The sequence below is a fragment of the Gekko japonicus genome, unplaced genomic scaffold (genome assembly GCF_001447785.1).
Source record: "Gekko japonicus isolate JY-2015 unplaced genomic scaffold, Gekko_japonicus_V1.1 scaffold142, whole genome shotgun sequence".
Taxonomy (NCBI): Eukaryota; Metazoa; Chordata; class Lepidosauria; order Squamata; family Gekkonidae; genus Gekko; species Gekko japonicus.
In genome coordinates, this window is record NW_015174848.1 from 440,146 (window position 1) to 465,018 (window position 24,873).

The 24,873-nt window shown below is 51.4% G+C and overlaps 1 protein-coding gene across 2 annotated transcripts in view; it reads right to left on the reverse strand.

Moving 5' to 3' along the window:
• CERS2 (ceramide synthase 2) overlaps window positions 1-24,873 on the reverse strand; it is a 99,367-nt gene that overhangs the window by 28,150 nt on the left and 46,344 nt on the right. For both annotated transcript variants that reach the window (XM_015424496.1, XM_015424495.1), the window contains exon 2: window positions 4,422-4,595. In XM_015424496.1, coding sequence (XP_015279982.1) covers window positions 4,422-4,594 — 173 coding nt within the window. In that variant the 5' untranslated portion in view covers window position 4,595. The remainder of the gene's footprint in view (window positions 1-4,421; window positions 4,596-24,873) is intronic.

Here is a 24,873-nt window from a genome sequence, read left to right on the forward strand (position 1 = left end):
GGGGGGGGGCCTAACACAAGCCGGGTGGCCCGGAGTCCCGAGCCAGGGACCCAGGGTTGCCGGCAGAATTCATACGTCCATAGAATCCTAGAATCGCAGAGTTGGAAGGGGTCCTAGAGGCCATCTAGTCCAGCCCCCTGCTCAAGGCAGGATCAGCCACCCTAGAGTATCCCAGACAAATGTTTGTCCTGCCGCTGCTTCGAGACTGCCATTGGGGGGGGGAGCTCACCCACCGCCCCAGGCGGCTGGTTTTTGGATTTATACCCCGCCCTTCACTACCCAAAGGAGTATCAGAGCGGCTTACAAACTCCTTTCCCTTCCCCTCCCCACGACAGGCACCCTGTGAGGTGGGTGGGGCTGAGAGAGCTGTTTCGGGAACTGTCCTTGAGAGAACAGCTCTGAGAAAACTTGTGGCTGACCCAAGGTCACACCAGCAGCTGCACTTAACTCACACATATGCTTTTTATAAAGGGAACAGGACTCTAGTCTAGTATCCTAGAATCAAACAGAGTTGGAAGGGGCCCTAGAGGCCATCTAGCCCAACCCCCTGCTCAATGCAGGATTGGCCTAGAGCATCCCTGACAAGGGTTTGTCCAGCGGCTGCTTGAAGACGGCCAGGGAGGGGGAGCTCACCCACCTCCCCAGGCAGCTGATTATTGGATTCATACCCCGGCCTTCACTACCCAAAGAAGTCTCAGAGCGGCTTACACACTCCTTTCCCCCACAACAGACACCCTGTGAGGTAGGTGGGGCTGAGAGAGCTCTTTCCAGACCCACCCTTGAGAGAACAGCTTTGAGAGAACTTGTGACTGACCCAAGGTCACACCAGCAGCTGCATGTGGATTTATACCCTGCCCTTCACTACCCAAAGGAGTCTCAGAGCGGCTTACAATCTCCTCTCCCGTCCCCTCCCCACAACGGACACCCTGTGAGGTAGGTGGGGCTGAGAGAGCACTTTCCAGAACTGCCCTTGAGAGAACAACTCTGAGAGAACTTGTGACTGACCCAAGGTCACACCAGCAGCTGCATGTGGATTTATACCCTGCCCTTCACTACCCAAAGGAGTCGCAGAGCGGCTTACAATCTCCTCTCTCGTCCCCATCCCACAACGGACACCCTGTGAGGTAGGTGGGGCTGAGAGAGCTCTTTCCAGAACTGCCCTTGAGAGGACAGCTCTGAGAGAACTTGTGACTGACCCAAGGTCACATCAGCAGCTGCATGTGGATTTATACCCTGCCCTTCACTACTCAAAGGAGTCTCAGAGTAGCTTACAATCTCCTCTCCCGTCCCCTCCCCACAACGGACACCCTGTGAGGTAGGTGGGGCTGAGAGAGCTCTTTCCAGAACAGCCCTTGAGAGAACAACTCTGAGAGAAACGTGTGACTGACCCAAGGTCACACCAGCAGCTGCATGTGGAGGAGAAGTGGGGAATCAAACCCGGTTCTCCCAGATTAGAGTCCGCGCTCCGAACCACTACACCAAACTGGCTCTCTCACGTGTTGAAGAGCTACCTGATTCAAATAGACTTTAGGGTCCTTATCGGAAGCCAGGGAGGTGGAGTGGTTAGACGATATGACTAGGACCCTCTGTGAGAGCTCTTCTATGTAACCTGTAAAGGCTCTTCCTGCAGTGTTCTGAGGTGACATGTTCTACGCTGCCTCCTTGCCTTCCTTATTTTTCTCTGCCACCAAAGGCAGGGTATAAATCCACATGCTGCTGCTGGTGTGACCTTGGGTCAGTCACAAGTTCTTTCAGAGATGTTCTCTCAAGGGCAGTTTCTGTCAAGAGCTCTCTCAGCCCCACCTACCTCACAGGGTGTCTGTTGAGGGGAGGGGAAGGGAGGAGATTGTAAACCGCTCTGAGACTCCTTTGGGTAGTGAAGGGCAGGGTATAAACGCACATGCAGCTGCTGGTGTGACCTTGGGTCAGTCACAAGTTCAGAGCTGTTCTCTCCAGACCAGGCCTTCGACTTCTTAGTTGGACCCAAAGAACAGGATGGCTTGGTTATCTTTGGTAGATCAAGACGGGTAGCCCTGTGAGTCTGTCTGCAGCAGTAGAGAAGAGCAAGAGTCTAGCAGCATCTTAAAAACTAACAAAAATCTGTGGCAGGGGAGGAGCTTTTGCGAGTCACTGCACACTTCTTCAGATACAGCCAGAATGTGAGACCCTCTGTCCTTCTATCTTGGAGAGTGGAGTGGTGACAGATGTCGAATGACAGATGCCGAATAGCAGGTGAATAACAATAGCAGCCATGATTTGCAGACTGCCGAATCGCGGCTGAGAATGACGCTCAGGACAATGCATCCACCGGGACTGAATCGAGACCTAGGTTTCCTGTCTTGTTACCAAGGCTGATTTTTCCATGCCTACGACCTCTCTGCATATTACACTGAATCAAATCATATTCCTGGGATTGGCCCTGAATCAACCACTGAGCGCATTTGCCGTCTCCAAATGGAGATGCTGCTGAGGTCTTCCCAAACTAAATAAGTTCCGAACGAACTCTCCTGCCAGGTCTTTCATCTCCTTTTAAGGGCTTTGATGATCTCAGATGCTTTGAGAGATTCTGGTATGGATTTATCTTTAATGGGGTTCTCTCCTCATGAAAGGTTCTCTCTAACATGACAGCGTTGGCGTAGTTTTATAGATTTGGCGTTTTTTACAGCCTATGTAAAAAAGTTCTATGGTTTTAGTCACTGCAATTTTCTGCTTTCATTTCCCACCACTTTGAGTAACTTTAAACACAAAAGTGTTCTAAATTAATGGACTACATCAGGGGTGTCAAACATGTGGCCCGGGGGGCCGGATCAGGCCCACAGTGGAACTGGCCATCTCCTGCTTCCAGTTCTGCTGCTGCATCGTAGCTTGCTTCGTCAGACTCTCTCAATCACTCAGCTTTTTCATGTTTTAACCTGGGCCCTAGACTCAGGACTCTTGAGCATGAGGTTTCTGTGGTTTGCAGCTTACAGAGCTAATGTTTTAAGCATGTCTTTATTATTAAAGTTAAAAAAAACCCACCCTTTGTGTTTGTGTCCTTTATAAAGTTTATATCTCTGCTACTGGGCATTACATTTTATGATGCACGTGGTCTGGCCCAACAAGGGCTCACGTATGTCAGATCTGGCCCTGATAAATGAGTTCGACACCTCTGGTCTACATAGTCTGTCCTAGAGATGGGAAGGCCCGGAAAAAACCTGGAAAAATTAGGAAAAAACCCGGTTTTCCCCCAGTTTTCCTCCGAAGCCTTTTTTGTTTTTGTCTGAAAAATTGGAAAAATTGAAAAAAAGAAAAGAAAAAAAATGATTATGAAACATTTTACTTTAACTTGATGAATAAAATATTTTAAGACAAGGTGTTCAAATATTTTCCAAATCATTTCTAAAAAAATACGTATGGTATCAGATTGATTGATCTAATTTCTGTGCACTGAGGGACAAGCAAGTCCTAGGTTACAAACTGAACTCTCCAATGCAAGCACAAGATGCATTTCTTCCTTTAGGAGGTGCTATTGTCACAAGAAAAGAAAAAGGTTTCAGTTTTGTTTTTGCATGTGGGTGGGTATTCTGTTTGTAATCATTGCTTGGATACACTATGTTTTTAATATGCTAGTTGTGATAATTTCGTGCCAAGAAAAAATGTCCATAGTCATGTTTTATGTTCCTAAAGTAACAGAATGACTTTCAATCTCGAAAAGAAAAAAGAAGTGCTCATGTAGCATTTTTTTTCAATTTTCCGAAAATTTCCGTTTCCCCCCCCCCCAAAAAAAAAACAGGAGGGGGGGGAACGGGTTTTTTTCTCCCCAACGGGAACCCAGTTTGGAGTACTGGTTAGGAGCGTGGAGTCTAATCTGGGAGAACCGGGTTTGATTCTCCACTCCTCCACTTGCACCTGCTGGATGACCTTGGGCAAGCCGTAGTTCTGTCAGAGCTGTTCTCTCAAGGACAGTTCTCAAAAGAGCTCTCTCAGCCCCGCCTACCTCGCAGGGTGTCTGCTGTGGGGAGGGGAAGGGGAAGGAGTTTGTGAGCCGCTCTGAGACTCCGAGTGAAGGGTGGGGCATAAATCTTCTTCTTCTCCCATTCATCCTCCCACAACAACCCTGTGAGGTAAGTTAGGCTGAGAAGGTGTGACTGGCCCAATGCCACCCAGCACGCTTCCATGGTAGAGTGGGAATTCGAACCCGGGTTTCTGAGACCCGCCTTCAAATTTCTCACCCTCCAGAATCCATAATTCAAAGCCTGCTAAATTGTCCTTGTTTTTCCGGAGTGGAGAATTAAAAAGAGAGGAGAGAGGTTTTTTGGGGGGGGCTTTTAAGTCCTGAGGCAAGGACAGACCTCTGGGAAAGGTGGATGCAGGAACGGATGGACTTGGGTTTTCAGCCACTCCCCCCGAAATCTCCCTGAGGGAGCCAGAGACACACTCACATTTCAAATAGATGTCTGAGAAGGAGGAAGACAAAAGCAAACGGGAAGGTGATGTAGAGGTCCGAGGCCTTGGCATGGACCCGCCCATCTTCGATTTCGAGGTCGGCCCAGGTTAGGTTCGCCGGCAACCAGAGCCGGTCCCACCAGAAGTAGTTGTATAACGTCTGGAACATCCTGGAAAAGGCAAAACACAAGAGAGATGACCGTTTGGGTGGGACAGAGAGGAAAGCACAAAAACGAAAGCGATGGCGAAGCTAAACAGCATGATAAAAAGTAGAGACATCACCCTGCCCACAAACGTCCGCATGGTCCAAGCAATGGTATTCCCAGTAGTCATGTATGGCTGCGAGAGTTGGACTATAAGGAAGGCCGAGCGCCGAAGAATAGATTCTTTTGAACTATGGTGCTGGAGAAGACTCTTGAGAGTCCCTTGGACTGCAAGAAGATCAAATCAGTCAATCCTAAAAGAAATCAACCCTGGCTGTTCCCTGGAAGGCCAGATAATGAAACTGAAGCTCAGATACTTTGGCCACCCAATGAGAAGGGAGCACTCACTGGAGAAGCCGCCGATGCTGGGAAAGATTGAAGGTCAAAGAAGACGGGGACGGCACAGGATGAGATGGTTAGACAGTGTCATAGATGCAACAAACATGAAATTGAGCCAGCTTTAGAGGACGGCGGAGGAGAGGAGGGCCTGGCGTGATCTGGTCCATGGGGTCGCGAAGAGTCGGATTCGACTGTGCAACTGAACAACAAAAATTCCTCCCTGGAAGCCACCTGGACAGTGGTGCGCACATTTAGAAAAAAACAGTTGCTAAGACTCCTTATGAGGAACCCCAAAAGTCAACTAAACATCTGTATGAAGAAGGAGGAGGAGGAGATTGGATGTATACCCTGACCTTCACTCGGAGTCTCAGAGCGGCTTACAAACTCCTTCCCCTTCCCCTCTCCATAGCAGACACCCTGTGAGGTCGGTGGGGCTGAGAGAGCTCTGAGAGAACTGTGTCCTTGAGAGAACAGCTCGGACAGAACTATGGCTTGCCCAGGGTCATCCAGCAGGTGCAAGTGGAGGAGTGGGGAATCAAAACCCGGTTCTCCCAGATTAGAGTCCATGCACTTAACCACGACACCAAACTGGCTCTCTTTAGAAAAACAGTTGCTAAGACATCTTATCCGGGAACCCCAAAAGTCAACGAAACATCCGTACGTAACCAGCTATATAGGGTTCAGTCTGGAAAGAAGGAATAGGAGAAACTGAGGAGTGAAGATCAGACAAAGGGCTTTTCTACATGGCTTCCCCCCCCCCCCATCAGTTCTAGCCCCGTGGTGCTTTGGTTTAGCCCTGATTTCCGCATGCATTCTGGTGCCTTTAGTTTTCACTTTGGGTTTTTTTTCATTTTTGCTCCCCTGGTTCTTTGGAGACCACTTGTACCCCAATCTTTTCCTAGAGCCTGGGTCTGAGTTGCCTTTGTCCTCGGGTGGAACGCTCAACCTACATTCCAATTCCGAAAAAAAGGAGATGTCAAAAACTGCAGCAACTATCGAACCACTGCGCTGATTTCTCGCGCAGGTAAAGCGACACTCAAAACCTTGCAACAAAGACTGTTAGCATATGTGGAATGAGAAACAGCAAATGTTCAAGCTAGATTCAGAGGAGGAGGAAGAGGAAGAAGGAGAGGAGGAAGATTGGATTTATACCCCCACCCTTCACTACCCGAAGGAGTCTTGGAGTAGATTACGATCACTTCCCCTTCCCACAACAGACACCCTGTGAGGTAGGTGGGGTGGAGAGAGCCCTTTGAGGACTGCTCTTGAGAGAACAGCTCTGAGAGAACTTGTGACTGTTACCCAGCTGGCTTCATCTCCCCGGGGAAAACAGATAAAAGGAATACTTCTTCACCCGAAGAGTGATTAACACATGGAATTCACTGCCACAGGAGGTGATGGCGGCTACAAGCATGGACGGCTTCAAGAGAGGATTGGATAAGCATATGGAGCAGAGGTCCATCAGTGGCTATTAGCCACAAGGTATAGATAGGGACTCTCAGGCTGGGGCCAGGGATACTCTGTCTTCTTGGTGCTTGGGGGTGGGGGGCAACAGTGGGAGGTCTTCTAGTGTCCTGGCCCCACTGCTGGACCTCCTGATGGCACCTGGTATTTTTGGCCACTGCGTGACAGAGTGTTGGACTGGATGGGCCACTGGCCTGATCCAACACTAGCTTCTCTGTTATGTTCTTATGGGGCAAGGGATGCTCTGTATTCTTGGTGCTGGGGGGGGGCAGTGGGAGGGCTTCTGGAGTTCTGGCCCCACTGGGGGACCTCCTGATGCCCCCTGGTATTTTTGGCCACTGTGTGACACAGAGTGTTGGACTGGATGGGCCATTGGCCTGATCCAACATTGGATTCTCTTATGTTCTAATGTGGAGGAATGGGGAATCAAACCCAGTTCACCCAGATTAGAGTCCATGCTCCTAACCATTACACCAAACTGCTTCTCCAGTTTGGCACGAGAGATCATATTGCAAATGTATGTAGGTAGGAAACTAAAGTTGGGCAATGGTGAACGCCGCCGATCTTTCCCTCTTTCTGAAGAATTACTGCAAGACGAACTGACCCCCTCCGACAAATCCTGTTGGCGAGACGCAGAGGGAATTTTGGGAAATTTAGCTGAGTAATGGTATTCCCAGTAGTCATGTATGGCTGCGAGAGTTGGACTATAAGGAAGGCCGAGCGCCGAATAATAGATTCTTTTGAACTATGGTGCTGGAGAAGACTCTTGAGAGTCCCTTGGACTGCAAGATGATCAAATCAGTACATCCTAAAAGAAATCAACCCTGACTGTTCCCTGGAAGGCCAGATAATGAAACTGAAGCTCAAATACTTTGGCCACCCAATGAGAAGGGAGCACTCCCTGGAGAAGACCCTGATGCTGGGAAGGATTGAAGGTCAAAGAAGACGGGGACGGCAAAGGATGAGATGGTTAGACAGTGTAATAGATGCAACGAACATGAAATTGAGCCAACTTCAGAGGACGGCAGAAGACAGGAGGGCCTGGCGTGATCTGGTCCATGGGGTCGCGAAGAGTCGGACTCGACTGTGCGACTGAACAACAAAAAATAAAATGTATGTTTACCTGATGTTGCACCAGCAGCCTTGGCCTTATTTTTTACCCTCTAATGATGACAGCTGACAGAGGAAAGTCGACTCATTTGAAACGGGGCGCCGGAGGAGATTTTGACAGACACCGCGGACTGCCAAAAGAACAGATCAGTGGATCCTAGATTCAGTCAAGCCGGAATTCTCCCTAGGAACTAGAGTGACTAAACTGAGGCTATTGCCATCTCAGGTTGTGATCGAAGGACAAGACTCACTGGAAAAGGCTATAATACTAGAAGTCCAAGACAGCAAGAAAAGAGGAAGACCCAACAGGAGATGGATGGACTCCATCGACAAAGCCACAGGCCCTCCGTTTGCAAGACCTACGAACGGCTGATGACGATCGAACATTTCGGAGTACGCTTATTCATAGTCACCATGAGTTGGAAGGAGGAGGAGGAGATTGGATTTATACCCCACCCTTCACTACCCAAGGGAGTCTCAGAGCGGCTCACAAACGCCTTTCCCTTCCCCTCCCCACAACAGACACCCTGTGAGGTAGGCGGGGCTGAGAGAGCTCTTGACAGAAACTGCTCTTTTTCAAGAACAGCTCCGACAGAACTGTGGCTTGCCCAAGGTCATCCAGCCAGGTGCAAGTGGAGGAGTGGGGAATCAAACCCGGTTCTCCCAGATTAGAGTCCGCGCACTTAACCACTATGCCAAGAAGAGGAAGAAGAAGAAGAGAAGAGATTGGATTTATACCCCGCCCTTCACTACCCAAAGGAGTCTCAGAGCGGCTCACAAACGCCTTTCCCTTCCCCTCCCCACAACAGACACCCTGTGAGGTAGGCGGGGCTGAGAGAGCTCTTGACAGAAACTGCTCTTTTTCAAGGACAGCTCTTATCAGAACTACGGCTTGCCCAAGGTCATCCAGCAGGTGCAATTGGAGGAGTGGGGAATCAAACTAGGGTCTCCCAGATTAGAGTCCACACACTTCACCACGACACCAAACTGGGCAAGGGAGCAACAGGCCGCCTGTGTTTGTCTCAGACTTCAGCCTCTCCGCTGGAATCCTCAGAAACCCACCCGTGAATGTTGACAGAGCATCTCTCCTGCTCCCGGATTCATTGACACACACACGCAACTCTTTAGGAGCACCAATGGGCGAATATTTGGCATCCGTCTGTAGACCTCTGACCACCCTGTTTGAACACCCTGATAGCCCTCCGACCACCTGTTTGAACACCCTGATAGCAAGGACGGTCGTGTTTGACGGGCCCGTGAGGCAAAGAGGCCCCTGACCCTCTTTCTGGGACAGAAAACCTGGAACGGTTTTGTTTTCCTTCCCTCTTCACGATTCCTAGAAGTGAAAGAGGACAGAGGTGAGCGCTCGTACCCCCTCCCACCCCCACCCGTGGCCAGGGCAGACCTGCCAGCCCTATACTTCTGGGGTATCATCACCACGCAGGGCTAACCAGTGGCCACCAGCCCACTGGCTTCAGCGCCTGCAACCATCCGTCCAGAGAGCCAACGCTGCCACCAACCAATGTTCCCTCTAAGCCGTGGAGTCTTGTGAGCAAAAATTCTACTTTGAGAGCTCCTGGCACTAAAGTTGTGAGCGAGCGATTAGGCTACTGCATCAATTAGTTTGCTCTGGAGCCCTCCTTCCTGAGCTAAGGCAACAAGGTGTGAGCCGGAGGCCAAAAAAATGTGAGCTAGCTCACACTAACTCAGCTTAGAGGGAACCCTGCCATCAACCCGTTTCAAGTTGCAGCCCCCTTGTGACCGAAGCCGTTTTCAAAGAGGGGGGCAAAGGCAAAGAGCACAAGTGATATTAAAGTGGGTGGCGGAAGAGAGAAGAGAGCAGTCTCGTGGTTAGGTCTCGTGGCCCTTTCGGACACGCCCAGGGAAATGCCGATGGCCACTTTGGGGTCAGGAAGCCATTTTTCCCCAGGTCGGTTTGGCTGCAGATCCTGGAGTGTTTTTTGCCATCTTCCGGGCATGCAGCAGGGGCCACTGCGGGTGTGGAGGGAGAGCTATTTGTATATGTCCTGCATTGTGCAGGGGGCTGGACTAGATGACCCTGGAGGTCCCCTTCCAACTCGACGATTCTACGATCAGCCTAGGATCTGAGACCCCCAGGTTGCCGCCCCCGCTCTGTTGTAAAGCAGGGCTGCCATGAGCAGTGTTCCCTCTAAGCTGAGTTAGCGAGAGAGAGCTCAATAGTTTTTTAGCCTCCGGCTCACACATTTCTGTCTCCGCTCAGGAAGGCGGGCTCCAGAGTAAACGGATTGATGCAGGAGCTGAAGGGCTCGCTCACAACTTTAATGCCAGGAGCTCACAAAGTAGACTGTTTGCTCACAAGATTCCACAGCTTAGAGGGAGCCTTGGTCATCTGTCTGAATGACAGACACACAGGCTGACATGAAATATTATGGTAACATAGACATTAAAAATATATTGTGAGCATCAAATGGAGGAAAGGAGACCCATATTTGCCACTCCAAGCTTTTAAGAGGAAGCTATTACAGCTGCGGTGGCTCAAGTGGATAAGAGAAGAAGAAGAGAAGAGATTGGATTTCTACCCGGCCCTTCACTACCCAAAGGTGTCTCAGAGCGGCTCACAAACTCCTTTCCCTTCCCCTCCCCACAACAGACACCCTGTGGGGTAGGTGGGGCTGAGAGAGTTCTTGACAGAAACCGCTCAAGAACAGCTCTTATCAGAACTATGGCTTGCCCAAGGTCATCCAGCCAGGTGCAAGTGGAGGAGTGGGGAATCAAACCCGGTTCTCCCAGATTAGAGTCCACGCACTTAACCACTGCACCAAACTTGACAGCCCTGAATACAAACAAAAAAACACACACACAATGTTTCTCTTGGTTTTCTTTACTGGAATTTCAGGAAGAATGAGAAACGTGGGCAGTAGGTTCAGGATGGACAAAAGGAAATACTACTTTACACAGAGAGTGATTAAAATGTGGGATTCCCTGCCAGGGGATGTACGGATGTCCACAAGAATAAACAGCTTTAAAAGGGGATTAGATAGATTCATGGACAATAAGTCTATCAGTGGCTACTAGCCCTGGTGACTAAGGGGGAACTTCCCCATTCAGAGGCACTAAAACTCTGAATCCCAGAGCCAGGAGGCAACATCAGGGGAAGGCCTCGGCCTCTCTGCCCTGTTGTTGGCCCTCCAGAGGAACTGGTTGACCACTGTGTGAGACAGGAGGCTGGGCTGGATGGACCCTCACTGGTCTGACCAGCAGGGCTCTTCTGATGTTCTCCTCAGGGGAAGGCCTCGGCCTCTCTGCCCTGTTTGTTTGCCCGCCAGAGGAACTGGTTGGCCACTGGGTGATACAGGATGCTGGACTGGATGGACCACCGGTCTGACCCAGGAGGGCTCTTCTGGTGTCCTTCTCAGGGGAAGGCCTCGGCCTCTCTGCCCTGCTGTTGGCCCTCCAGAGCAACTGGTTGGCCGCTGGGTGAGACAGGAGGCTGGACTAGATGGACCCTCACTGGTCTGACCCAGCAGGGCTCTTCTGGTGTCCTTCTCAGGGGAAGGCCTTGGCCTCTGTGCCCTGCTGTTGGTCCTCCAGAGGAACTGGCTGACCCCTGTGTGAGACAGGATGCTGGACTAGATGGACCCTCCCTGGTCTGACACAGCAGGGCTCTTCTGAGGTTCTTCTTAGGGGAAGGCCTCGGCCTCTATGCCTTGTTGCTGGCCCTCCAGAGGAACTGGCTGGCCACTGTGTGAGACGGGATGCTGGACTAGATGGACCACCGGTCTGATCCAGCAGGGCTCTTCTGATGATCTTATCAGGGGACAGTCTTGGTTTCTCTGCCCTGTTCTTGGCCCTCCAGAGCAACTGGTTGGCCGCTGGCTGATACAGGATGCCGGACTAGATGTACCACTGGTCTGATCCAGCAGGGCATTTCTTATGTTCTTAATTTCCACCCATTCTGCCTTCCTCCGGAAGGATCCTGATGTTATTCCAACCCCTCAAGAACAGCCTGTTGTGGAGATCAAGGGGGAGGAAGGAGTCCCATTGCCCCGGTGCACAATTTAGTCTGGATCCTACCCCAAGGTCCCACTGTACAGAAAAGACCTTTCTGTGGACCTTTCTTACATGTCCAGGGCAATGCTCCCTCTAAGCTGCGGAGTGTTGTGAGCAAAAATTCTACATTGTGAGCTACTGGCATTAAAGCTGTGAGTGAGCGATTTGGCTGCTGCATCAATTAGTCATCCCTTCTGAGCCGAGATGAAAATGTGTGAGCCGGAGGCTGGGAAAACTGTGAGCTAGCTCACACAAACTCAGCTTAGAGGGAACACTGGTTCAGGTTAACGCCGACGGCCACTTTGGCGTCGGGAAGGAATTCTTCTCCAGACCAGATCAGACCAGAGATCCTGGAGGGTCTTTTTGCCTTCCTCTGGATATACAGCAGGGGTCACTGGGGGAGTGGGAGGGGGAAGCCATGAATTTCCTATACTGTACAGGGGGTTGGACTAGATGACCTCTGGTATGCTTTCCAGCTCTCTGTTTCTATGTTGTGACAGACGGACAACCTTTATTGGCATACCAGAGATAAAAGTACATTAAAATTTAGGGATACACCAAAAATGTGGCTGTCGTACATCAAACAAACGGTAGGAGGGGAAAAAACAAACGATCAGTTTATAGTTTCCCTGATTTGAACTGCAGTTTGAAGAAAACAGGCAACATTGAAAGTCATAGAAGGGTTTTGCCCCACGAGTAGCAACTGGACTTTGATACTCTCAGGGAGACCACACCATGTAAAAAGAAGGGAGTCCAGAAATTTATCCCGGCAGGGGTCATTTTGTAGAAAAAGAGGTGCAGGAGCTTATTAGCATAACTCATTAGCATAACTCATTTGCATAGGCCACACCCCTGGACATCACCAGAAGTGTGTCAGGAGGCAACATCCACCGCTCAGGCTCCACTGGACTGTTTTGGATTGCTCGCTATTGGGAGGGGGGAGAAACGTGCAGATCTGTCCTCGCAGAGGAGGGAGAGCTTGTACCTGAATAAAACTTGGCCTTAAAGGTGCCACTGGACTGTTTTGGACTGGGGGGCCGGGGGGAGCTCTGCAGCTTACCTGGCTGCTTCTTGCTCTGACTGAGGGGTGCTGGGAGCTCCTGTGCGTTCCTGCAGGAAATGACCCCTAATCCCGGGTCTTAGTATAAAATGGGCAATTTAAAAGAACATGGGAAACAGATTCTATGGCACCCTAGGGCATTGTCTAAATTCATAAGGGATTTTATGGCATCTTCCAGGGAAGATGGCTGATGGCAATGCGTTCAATCTGGCTAACATAAATGCCCTTCTTTGATGGGGGTCAGTTAAAAAGCAGAAACAAGTAGCTGTCTGACCCAGTGTCTAGGGTACTGTTTCTATGTTAACTTTTGTCTTCTGGACTATAAAGACACGCCTAACACACAAAGCAAATCTCCATCGCAACACCAACCCCCATCCATATCAACAATCCATTGGTCTAAAAAGAATCATTCACGGAACCACCGGAAAAGCCGTCAGGCCCGCGGGGTCCCTTCTGACGAAAACAGGGTCTCCCGCGCCGTCCTTGACCTCACCCGGGCTTGCATCCTGATCCACAGAGACAAACCAGCCCCTGATGCCAGTCAACTTCACTCAGAAATTGCCGGGAAGGCGGCAGGATGTGATTCAAGATGTTCGCGGAAGTGGCAGGCGACATGCAAAGGACCTGTTGTGGGGCAGGTGGGCGAAGCGTTGCTTACCAGAGGCGAGGGGGGGGGTCTAGCAAGACCGAGAGCTCCGTCCGCACGTCAAAAGCCAACGAGCCCTTACGAAAGCAATGTCAGAGGAACAGAGTCAGGAGACCGGTCCGACAGTCAAAAGCCAAAAGGTCACTACCGAGGAGTTGTCCGCAAGGCGTAGTCAAGAGGTCATACGAGCTGGAACCACACAGAGCCGAGAATCAAGGTCAGGAACCAGTCCGGAAAAAATCACACGAGCGAGGCAGACGCCGAAGCTGCACTCGCAGACTCAGGGGTAGAGCGACTTGTCGCTTCCACACCTAACAGCCTCCCTTCGCTGTTTTTTTATAGGCGTGTGCCCACGGGTCCAGTTTGCAGCCAGCTGCTTGGGAGTAAATCTGGAACTGCTCGAGCAGCTGGGGTCCAGCCAGGAGACGAGCACTCTGCCGTCTCTCTTGCTGCTCTGCTGGGCACTTAAAGGGTGTGGGTGGTGTTGGAGGGCTGGGAACAATCAGTTCAGTTTCACCTGTAAGCGCAGGGCGGGAGAGTGTCGGTGGCACCGCATCAGCGTTGGCAGGGAATCCCCAATCCGCCTCCAGTTTCTCCTCCTGCTTGCTGGCTCCTGCTGACTCAGGGCTGGCTACACCGGGCTCCTCTCCTCTCCAAGCATCAGAGGCTTGGTGTGGGCAGCAGGCCAGGGAGTGTGCCGGCACTGAAGCCGACCATCCGTCCTGTGCCTGCCACCCAAGACAGCAAATCACATCCAGACGACAAATGGTACTTTGTGGAGCAGCAGACATGCACCTCTGGCAAACTGCTGGTGATGTGCTTTCTCGCAAGGTGAGAATCATAGAATCATAGAGTTGGAAGGGACCTCCAGGGTCATCTAGTCCAACCAAGAGAGAGATCCTGGAGTCGTAGTAGATAACTCACTGAAAATGTCGAGACAGTGTGCAACTGCAATAAAAAAGGCCAATGCTATGCTGGGGATGATTAGGAAGGGAATTGAAAACAAACCAGCCAGTATCATACTGTCCCTGTATAAATCAATGGTGCAACCTCATTTGGAGGACTGTGTACAGTTCGGGTCACCACACCTCAAAAAGGATATTATAGCTTTGGAAAAAGTGCAGAAAAGAGCAGCTCAAATGATCAAAGGGTTGGAACACTTTCCCTATGAAGAAAGGTTAAAGCGCTCGGGGCTCTTTAGCTTGGAGAAACGACGGCTGAGGGGTGACATGACCGAAGTTTATAAGATTATGCATGGGATAGAGCAGGTAGAGAAAGAGATAGTTTTCTCCCTTTCTCACAATACAAGAACTGGTGGGCACTCCATGAAATTGCTGAGCAGTCGGGTTAGAACAGTCATGTTCACACACAGCAGCCGACCTCACCGGGTTAAAATGAGTAAGAGAGAACCAGGAGGGGCTGTGGCTCAGCGGCAGAGCCTCTGCTTGGCATGCAGGAGGTCCCAGGTTCAATCCCCGGAATCTCCAGTAAAAAGGACCAGGCAGGAGGTGATGGGAAAGACCTCCACCTTAGACCCTAAAGAGCTGTAAAGAGGGGCTGTGGCTCAGTGGAAGAGCATCTGCTTTGCATGCAGGAGGTCCCAGGTTCAGTCCCCGCCATCTCCCGTTAAAAAGGACCAGGCAGGTGGTGATGGGAAAGGCCTCTGCCTGAGACCCTGGAGGGTCAAGAGGGGCCGTGGCTCAGTGGCAGAGCCTCTGCTTGGCATGCAGAAGGTCCCAGGTTCAATCCCTGGCATCTCCAGTTAAGAGGACCAGGGAGGAGGTGATGGGAAAGACCTCTGCCTGAGACCCTGGAGAGCTGTAAAGAGGGGCTGTGGCTCAGTGGAAGAGCCTCTGCTTGGCATGCGGAAGGTCCCAGGTTCAATCCCCGGCATCTCCAGTTAAAAGGACCAGGCAGGAGGGGATGGGAAAGACCTCCACCTTAGACCCTATAGAGCTGTAAAGAGGGGCTGTGGCTCAGTGGCAGAGCATCTGCTTGGCATGCAGGAGGTCCCAGGTTCAATCCCTGGCATCTCCAATTAAAAAGGACAAATCGGTACGTGATGTGAAAGATCTCTGCCTGACCCCAGAGACCTCTTTCGGGGGAAGGGCTGTGGCCCAGTGGCAGGCAGAAAATCCCCGGTTCAATCCCCAGCCCTTCCAAGGGAAGGGGCCAGGCAGGAGGAGATGCGGAAGACCTCTGCCTGAGACCCTGGAGAACTCTTTCCGGAGAAGGGCTGCGGCTCAGTGGCAGAGCGTCTGCTCAACCCAGTTTCTCACAATCCGCCTCCGCGGGACTCCTTCCAGTTCACCTTTCCTCGCCCTGGCCCGGGATTCGCTCCGACCCTGCAGCTGCGCTCATAGCTCCAGGCGGGCTCAATTTGTTCCACCGGCCGGAGCAACCGCCTCCTTAAGGTGCCGAGACACCAGAAGCCGATCCCACGCCTACCCGGTTTTGCACTTTCTCGCTCCCTCCTGTCCGGCTGCCAAATGCTCCGGGGAGAAAGGGAGGCAGAAGAGGCCGTCTGTCTTCCTGACAGCTTTCGACGCTGGAAGGGGGGAAGAACAAAAGGCCTTTAATCCCCACTTCAAAGAAGAGCTAAATTTCTACATGGGCCAAAGACAAATTGGGAAACGTGGATGAATTTCCGATGCCGAAGGACACAGGGACCCGGAGGAAGGGGAAGGGGGGGGGCTCACTGCTTCTGTCTGGGGTTTATTATTTATTTATTTATTTATTTATTATTGAGATTTATATCCCGCCCCATCCAGTATTCAGCTCGGGGCGGCTTACAAGATTAAAATAGAAATACAAACAACAACAATTTAAAACAATATATCCAATATAAAATATGGTGCTGAAATAATTTACATAAAATCCAAGATGGACGACATCCCACACTGGCAGGCCAAGTTCTTCACAGTAGGAGCACCAGGGAGAATGTTCCCCCAGTCCTGTTGAGCGACATCCACCCCTATGTGGGGTGGTCGTTGGAATATCATTGATGGAACAGTGGCGGCGGCAGCTCCCCCTCAAAGGCCTGGCGGAAGAGCTCCGTCTTGCAGGCCCTGCGGAACTGCACTAGGTCCCGCAGGGCCCGAGTTTCTTCCGGGAGCTCATTCCACCAGGTGGGAGCCGCCACCGAGAACGCCCTAGTCCTGGTTTGGGTCAACTTCACTTTCCGGGGGCCTGGGACCTCCAGGCGATGGAGATTCCCCGATCTCAGTGCTCTTGGGGGAATGTACGGGGAGAGGCGGTCCCTTAGGTAGGCCGGACCCTGGCCATTCAGGGCTTTAAAGGTAAGCACCAGCACTTTGAAACGAATCCGGTATGCTATAGGCAGCCAGTGCAGCGCATGCAGCACCGGTCGGATGTGGTCTCGCCTGGAGAGACCCATCAGTAACCTCGCTGCAGCATTCTGCACTAGCTGCAGCTTCCGGATTTGCGACAAAGGCAGCCCCAAGTAGAGAGCGTTACAGTAGTCCAGCCTCGAGGTGACCGTCGCATGGATCACAGCGGCCAGGTCTTCACGGCCGAGATAAGGGGCCAACTGCCTGGCCAGCCGCAGATGGTAAAAGGCCAATGGCGGATTAAGAATTCCTGGAGATTTGGGGGTGACGCCCTGGAAACGCTGGGGTTTGGAGAGGGAAGAAACTTACACGGGGTATAATGCTGTACAGTCCGCCCTCCGAAGCAGCCACTGTCTCCAGGAAGAAGGAGAAGGCAAATTGATCTCCATTGTCCAGAGATCAGTGGCGATCCGGGGGACCTGGAGGTTGAGGAATACCAAAAACAACATCCGTGGCAAAAATAATGAAGAGTCAATAAAGATCTTGGTGCTTGGGGGGGTCAACAGTGGGAGGGCTTCTAGTGTCCTGGCCCCACTGCTGGACCTCCTGATGGCCCCTGGTATTTTTGGCCACTGTGTGACACAGAGTGTTGGACTGGATGGGCCTTTGGCCTGATCCAACATTGGCATCTCTTATGTTCTTATGTCTGGGGCAAGGGATGCCCTGTCTTCTTGGTGCTTGGGGGGGGCAACAGTGGGAGGGCTTCTAATGTCCTGGCCCCACTGGTGGACCTCCTGATGGCACCTGGTATCTTTGGCCACTGTGTGACAGAGTGTTGGACTAGATGGGCCTTTGGCCTGATCCAACATTGGCTTCTCTTGTGTTCTTATGTCTGGGGCAAGGGATGCCCTGTCTTCTTGGTGCTTGGGGGGGCAACAGTGGGAGGGCTTCTAGTGTCCTGGCCCCACTGCTGGACCTCCTGATGGCCCCTGGTATTTTTGGCCACTGTGTGACACAGAGTGTTGGACTGGATGGGCCTTTGGCCTGATCCAACATTGGCTTCTCTTATGTTCTTATGTCTGGGGCAAGGGATGCCCTGTCTTCTTGGTGCTTGGGGGGGGGGCAACAGTGGGAGGGCTTCTAATGTCCTGGCCCCACTGGTGGACCTCCTGATGGCACCTGGTATTTCTGGCCACTGTGTGACACAGAGTGTTGGACTGGATGGGCCATTGGCCTGATCCAACTTTGGCATCTCTTATGTTCTTATCAGTTGCAAAAACGTTCACTGTAGTAATTCTATAGAAAATTTTCTTCTCTAATCGCTCACATGCATTTTTTATAAATAGGGGGAAAAACACCATACATGGATACACTAGCGCTTCAAATGCTGTTTGCATAGGCAGACCGTGGCTGGTAGCAAAAAGCAGTGGAGACTTTATGTTTGGCTTTGAGAATCCAGCTAATACGGTACGTTGTGAAGACCTTGGATTCTGTTATTAGAAAGTCGGCATGGAATGTTTCCTTCAAGAGTTGATAAGTAGTAATGTGAGCGACAGTTTTGTGTGTAGTATTATGATTCTTTAAGTTACATTTACAATGGAATGTGTATTTTCTTCCTTTTAGTGGTAAGAATTGGGATTGCGACACGCTCAGATAAAGCAAATATTGTGAAACGAATCGTTTTCAGTGCACAGTATTCGTTTGCTTGTGAGCGATTATAGAAGAAAATCTTCTACGGGATTACCACAGTAAACGTTTTTGTAACTTATCTTTATTGACTCTTCGTCATTTTTGTCACAGATGTTGTTTTTGGTATTCCACTTCCTCCCGCGATCTCTCATTTTTGGCTTCTGCATCAATTAGTTTGCCCTGGAGCAATCCTTCCTTAGCTAAGACATAAATGTGTGAGCCGGAGGTCACTCACACTAACTCAGCTTAGAGGGAACACGGATCATCAGTCATATAACACGTGCAAAAAAGGTCCAAAACAATTGTGCTGACGAAAATTTTCTGGATTGCAAAGTCGGTTTCGTAGTCTTCCTCCAAACAGGACCATTGTATGCAATGTTCCCTCTAAGATGTGGAGTCTTGCGAGCAAAAATTCTACTTTGTGAGCTACCAGCCTTACAGTTGTGAGCAAGCCATTTGGCTGCGGCATAAATTAGTTTGCTCTGGAGCCCTCCTTCCTGAGCTAAGACGAAAATGTGTGAGCCGGAGGCTAAGAAACTGTGAGCTAGCTCACACTAACTCAGCTTAGAGGGAACACTGATTGTATGTCTTTTTAAACCGCAAAACTTTTTTTTTTTGCTTGTTGAGCAGTTCCGTAAACAGTCAATCAATCAACAGTTGTCATACAAATAGAATGCATCTATCTTTGGAATCTAAAGTTGGGCCATCAGTATTCAGGCATTAGCAAGTAAAAATAAAGGTGTAGGTACAAAGCCTCTAGGCAAGAGGGCGGCCCTTGGAAATCGGAGACCGTCTGGTGTAAACAACATTTTGAACTCGGTATTGTCAACGGCTCAGCTCTTAAGAGCCAGTTTGGTGTGGTGGTTAGGAGCGCGGACTCTAATCTGGGAGAACCGGGTTTGATTCCCCACTTCTCCGCATGGCGGCGGCTGGTGTGACCTTGGGTCAGTCACAAGTTCTCTCGGAGCTGTTCTTTCAAGGGCAATCCTCGGGAGAGCTCTCTCGGCCCCGCCTACCTCACAGGGCGTCTGTGGTGGGGAGGGGAAGGGAAAGGAGATTTGTAAGCCGCTCGGAGACTCCTTTGGGTAGTGAAGGCCGCGGCATAAATCCAATCTCTTCCTCTTCTCTAAAAGGCCATGAGATGAGGGTCACAGACAGACGTTCACACGTGTCATGTGGTACAGTCCAAGCTGTGTAGGGACATCACTATGCCCTTCAAGCACAGACGTGAAAAGCAACCTCTTTATAAAAACCGACACCATCAATGGGCTACAGAACCCTCACAGCTTTTGTGCCAGATTTGGAAAGCGAGGCAGTCTGGATTTATCGAGAGCTTGTGCGGCTACGTTCATCAGTGCACTTAAAGAGGCACTGGCAAAACATCACAGGCGTTCTGCAGAGAGCAAGGCATTTTCAGCAATAACGGCGTCCAAACGGGACGGGAGAGAGCGGAAAGGTTCTATAATGTTCTAGCATGTTTTTGAACCGAGACGAAGGAAACCAGGAAGCCCCAAAGGGGCTGGAAGGGTTTGTCAAGTTGTAGCTGACTCACCCTGCCAACAAAAGTCCCTATGGTCAAAGCGATGGTATTCCCAGTAGTCATGTATGGCTGCGAGAGCTGGACTATAAGGAAGGCCGAGCGCCGAAGAATAGATGCTTTCGAATTATGGTGCTGGAGAAGACTCTGGAGAGCCCCTTGGACCGCGAGGAGATCGAATCAGTCGATCCTAAAGGAAATCAACCCTGACTGTTCCCTGGAAGGCCAGACACTGAAGCTGAAGCTCAAAGACTTTGGCCACCAAATGAGAAGGGAGCCCTCACTGGAGAAGACCCCGATGCTGGGAAAGATTGAGGGTCAAAGAAGACGGGGATGGCAAAGGATGAGATTGTTAGACAGTGTCATAGATGCAACGAACATGAAGTTGAGCAAACTTCAGAGGACGGCGGAAGACAGGAGGGCCTGGCGTGATGCGGTCCACGGGGTCGCGAAACAACAAGAACAAAAACGGAAATCAACCCTGACTGTTCCCTGGAAGGCCAAAGATTGAAGCTGACGCTCAAATACTTTGGCCACCCAATGAGAAGGGAGCACTCCCTGGAGAAGAAGACCCCGGATGCTGGGAAAGACTGAAGGTCAAAGAAGACGGGGACGGCAAAGGATGAGATGGTCAGACAGTGTTATCAGGGCAACGAACATGAAATTAAGCAGACTCCGGAGGACAGCGGAAGACAGGAGGGCCTGGCGTGGTGTGGTCCACGGGGTCGCGAAGAGTCGGACTCGACTGTGCGACTGAGCAGCAACAACAACAAAGAGCTGACTCAGGGAGAAGAGACGTTCAGAGGTGGTCTGCCCTCGCCTGCCTCTGCGTAGCGTCCCATCCAAATTCCCTCCAGGGCCGACCTGCTTGGCTTCTGAGTTCTGACAGGATCTGGTTTGCCTGGACCACATCCAGCTCAAGGCAAAAGACGTACAGAGGTGGTTTGCCACTGCCTGACCCTCTGTAGCGACCCTGGACTTACTGGGTGGTCTCCCATCCAAATACGAACCAAGGCCGACCCTGCTTAGCTTCTGAGTACTGATGGGGTCGGGCTGGCCTGGATTGTTCAGGTCAGCACAATAAGCGGAGGAGGAGGAGGAGGAGGAGGAGGAGGAGGAGGAGGAGGAGATTGGATTTATACCCCATCCTTCCCTATGCAAAGGGGTGTCAAAGTTCCTTTCCCCTCCCCTCCCCACAACAGACACCCTGTGGGGTAGGTGGGGCCGAGAGAGCTTTTTCGAGGACTGCTCCTGAGAGAACAGCTCTGAGAGAACTTGGGCCTGGCCCGAGGTCACGCCAGCAGCTGCATGGGGAGGCGTGCGGAACCCAACCCGGTTCCTCCCAGATTAGATTCCACGCTCCTAACCACGACACCAAAGGAGGGAGGAAACCGCAACTCGGACAAAGCAAGAGAGCGAAATGGAGAGCCAGTCTGGTGTCGTGGTTAAGTGTGCGGACTCTGATCTGGAAGGAGTGAGTTTGATTCCCCACTCCTCCACTTGCACCTGCTGGATGACCTAGGGCAAGCCGTAGCTCTGATAAGAGCTGTTCTCTCAGCCCCACCTACCTCACAGGGTGTCTGTTCTGGGGATGGGAAGGAAAATGAGATTTTCAGCCGCTCTGAGACTCCTTCGGGTAGTGAAGGGTGCGGTATAAATCCAATCTCTTCGTCTTCTTTGTCGTCTTTTTATAGGAAGGATGTGAAAACTTTCTTCTTCTTCTTCTCCCTCCCACACCAGATATGGGTGGGTTGCGGTTGCTCCCCTCCCTGGCCTCCATCCCCAAATCTCCAGGAAAAGGTCCCGCAGGGCACTGATCTCCTCCGGGAGCTCGTTCCACCAGGTAGGGGCCACCACTGAAAAGGCCCCGGCCCTGGTAGTAGCTAGCCTGGCCTCCCGATTTTGAGACCCAGACCGTACTGCTCTCTGGGGTATATACAGGGAAAGGCGGTCCCGTAGGTATGTCGGACCCCGGCCATATATGGCTTTAAAGGTAAGAACCAGCACTTTGAAGCGGATCCGGTACGCTATTGTGCAGCGCCTTCAGCACAGGCCGGATGTGGTCCCACCTAGGGAGACCTGTCAACAGCCTGGCTGCTACATTCTGGAGAGCCAGTTTGGTGCAGTGGTTAAGTGCGCGGACTCTGATCTGGGAGAACCAGGTTTGATTCCCCACTCCTCCACTTGCACCTGGCTGGATGACCTTGGGCAAGCCATAGTTCTGACAAGAGCTGTCCTTGAAAAAGAGCCATTTCTGTTAGAGCTCTCTCGGCCCCGCCTACCTCCCAGGATGTGTCTGTTGTGGGAAGGGGAAGGGAAAGGAGTTTGTAAGGTGCTCTGAGACACCTTTGGGTAGTGAAGGGCGGGGTATCAATCCAATCTCCTCCTCCTCCCCCCCTCCACTCCGGAATGCATTTCCGCGATGGATCTCCCATCTTCACTCCAGAGGGAGGCGAGGGAATTCACTGCCACAGGAAGTGGTGGTGGCTACAAGCATGGACGGCTTCAAAAGGGAATTAGATAAGCATATGGAGCAGAGGTCCATCAGTGGATATTAGCCACAAGGTATAGAGAGGGGCTCTGGGGCAAGGGATGCTCTGTCTTCTTGGTGCTTGGGGGGGTCAACAGTGGGAGGGGCTTCTAGTGTCCTGGCCCCACTGCTGGACCTCCTGATGGCACTGGTATTTCTGGCCACTGTGTGACACAGAGTGTTGGACTGGACGGGCCATTGGCCTGATCCAGCATTGGCTTCTCTTATGTTGTTATGTTCTAAAAAGCAAATTATTTGCACATCTCTCGTGGAGGGGGGGGGGAGGCATGCGAACAGCCAGGCGCGACTGCCGCTCCAAAGCGGCCAAATCTCTCTCCTCCGTGTGCTGGCCAAAGGTTTGGCTGGAGGACTTTGCACCAGCAAGAAGACCCAAGAGCAAGGTGGGCGATTAAACAGGAGGGGGAAAAAAAGGTAAAGGTTCCCTTGCTCGAAAGCCAGTCGAATCCGGATCCCTCCCTTACTATGGAGGCCCAGGTAGTGGCCACTGCGAAGTCGGCCTTTTACCAACTTGGGTTGATTCTGCAGCTGGTCCCCTTCCTCGACCGCGCCGACCTGGCTACAGTGATCCATGCGATGGTCACCTCGAGACTAGACTACTGTCAACGCTCTCTACATGGGGCTGCCCTTGTCGCGGATCCGGAAGCTGCAGCTGGTGCAGAATGCTGTTGATGGGTCTCGCTAGATGGGAGCACATCCGGCCTGTGCTGAAGACATTGCACTGGCAGCCGATAGCATACCGAATCCGCTTCAAGGTGCCGGTTCTTACCTTTAAAGCACTATATGGCCAGGGTTCCGACATACCTACGGGACAGCCTTTCCCTGAATATACCCCAGAGAGCACTACGGTCGGGGTCTCAAAATCGGGAGGCCAGGCTAGCTACTACCAGGGCCGGCGCCTTTTCAGTGACGGCCCCTACCTGGTGGTACAAGCTCTCGGAGGAGATCAGTGCCCTGCGAGACCTTTTACAATTCCGCAGGGCCTGAAAAGACGGCTGCAAGACGGAGCTCTTCCGCCAGGCATTTAATTAGGGGCCGCCGCTGCTGTAGAGCAGTGTTCCCTCTAAGCTGAGTTAGTGTGCACTAACTCACAGTTTTTTAGCGTCCAGCTCACAGATTGTTGTCTTCGCTCAGGAAGGATGGCTCCGGAGCAGACTAATTTATGCAGTAGCCAAATTTATTGCCTCACAACTTTAATGCCAGGAGCTCACAAAGCAGAATTTTTGCTCACAAGACTCCACAGCTTAGAGGGAACATTGCTGTAGAGCCCTGGCCCGTGGTTTTAACATCGACATGATGCCACAAGGAATTAGGAGCAGAAGAACATCTGAGAACATCTGGGAAGCGGAAATCCATCTGGAAAATGTGCCATCTAAGTTCATTCTAACTGCTGCCAGCACTTTGTGTTTGTATCTGTTTTATCTGGGGTTTTTTTTAAATAATTGTATGGTTTTAAGCCGCCCTGAGCCTGCTGTCCGGGGAGGGCGGGGTATAAAACTGATAAATTAATTAAAATATCCAGGAATTTCCAGAGCTGGCTACGGTAACTTTAAAGACCAGACACGGATTCGGCCGTCTGTACAACAGCCCTGCAAGGCTTTCCCCTGCTACACCCAAATCACGGATTGGCCCGTGGCAGATAGCACGACGCTTTGTCGAAGGCCACTGACTGATTCGGGGGGAATTATTTCTTTAGCACTCAATCACCTCCATGAGATAGCAGCGCGGTCTCGGATCGGAACCTCAGCCAGGTGACCAATGCAAAGTGCTCCCCCCCCCCCCGATAGCTTCTTCTACATCAGTTCGCCAATTCCAGGACGGGGGATTCTGGGAGATCTGGGGGCGGAGCTTGGGGAAGGCAGGGAGCTCAGCAGGATGTGAGGTCATAGACTCCCCCCCCCTCCATTTTCTCTGGGGGGAATTAACATGTGTCATCTGGAAATCCGTTGCAGTTCTTGGAGAAATCCAGGCACCACCTGGAGATTGACAACTTTACCCCCCTGCAGTCATGTTCCATGGTTCAGGGACTCTCACACACACACACACCCGGGGCTGAACCCAGGACTTTCAGTAGAAGACAGTCAGCTTAGTAGAATCGTAGAATCACAGAGCGGGAAGGGAACTCCAGCGTCATCTAGTCCAACCCCCTGCACAGTGCAGGAAATTGACAAATGCCTCCTGCCCACAGCCCCAGTGACCACGCCAGAAGATGACCAAAAACCTCCAGGATCTCCAGCCAAAGTGGCCTGGAGAAAAATTGCTAGTAGGAGACAGACTGTCCCTTGCTGGAGAGCTGGGAGAACCACAGCCAGTGAGAAGTCATAAATGCAGGGGTCATTTCCTACAGGAGCGGAGCTCCAGCAGTAAAGAACCCAGGGGGTGGGCACATGCAACAAGCCCCACCCCCTGTTCCCAGCAGCCCCAGGCCACGAGGAGCAAGAAGCTTTTATTTCTTTCATTCTTTCTTTTTCTTTCTTTCTCACCTTCTTACCTTCTCTCCTTCTTCCTCTCCTTCTTTCCTTCTCTTTCC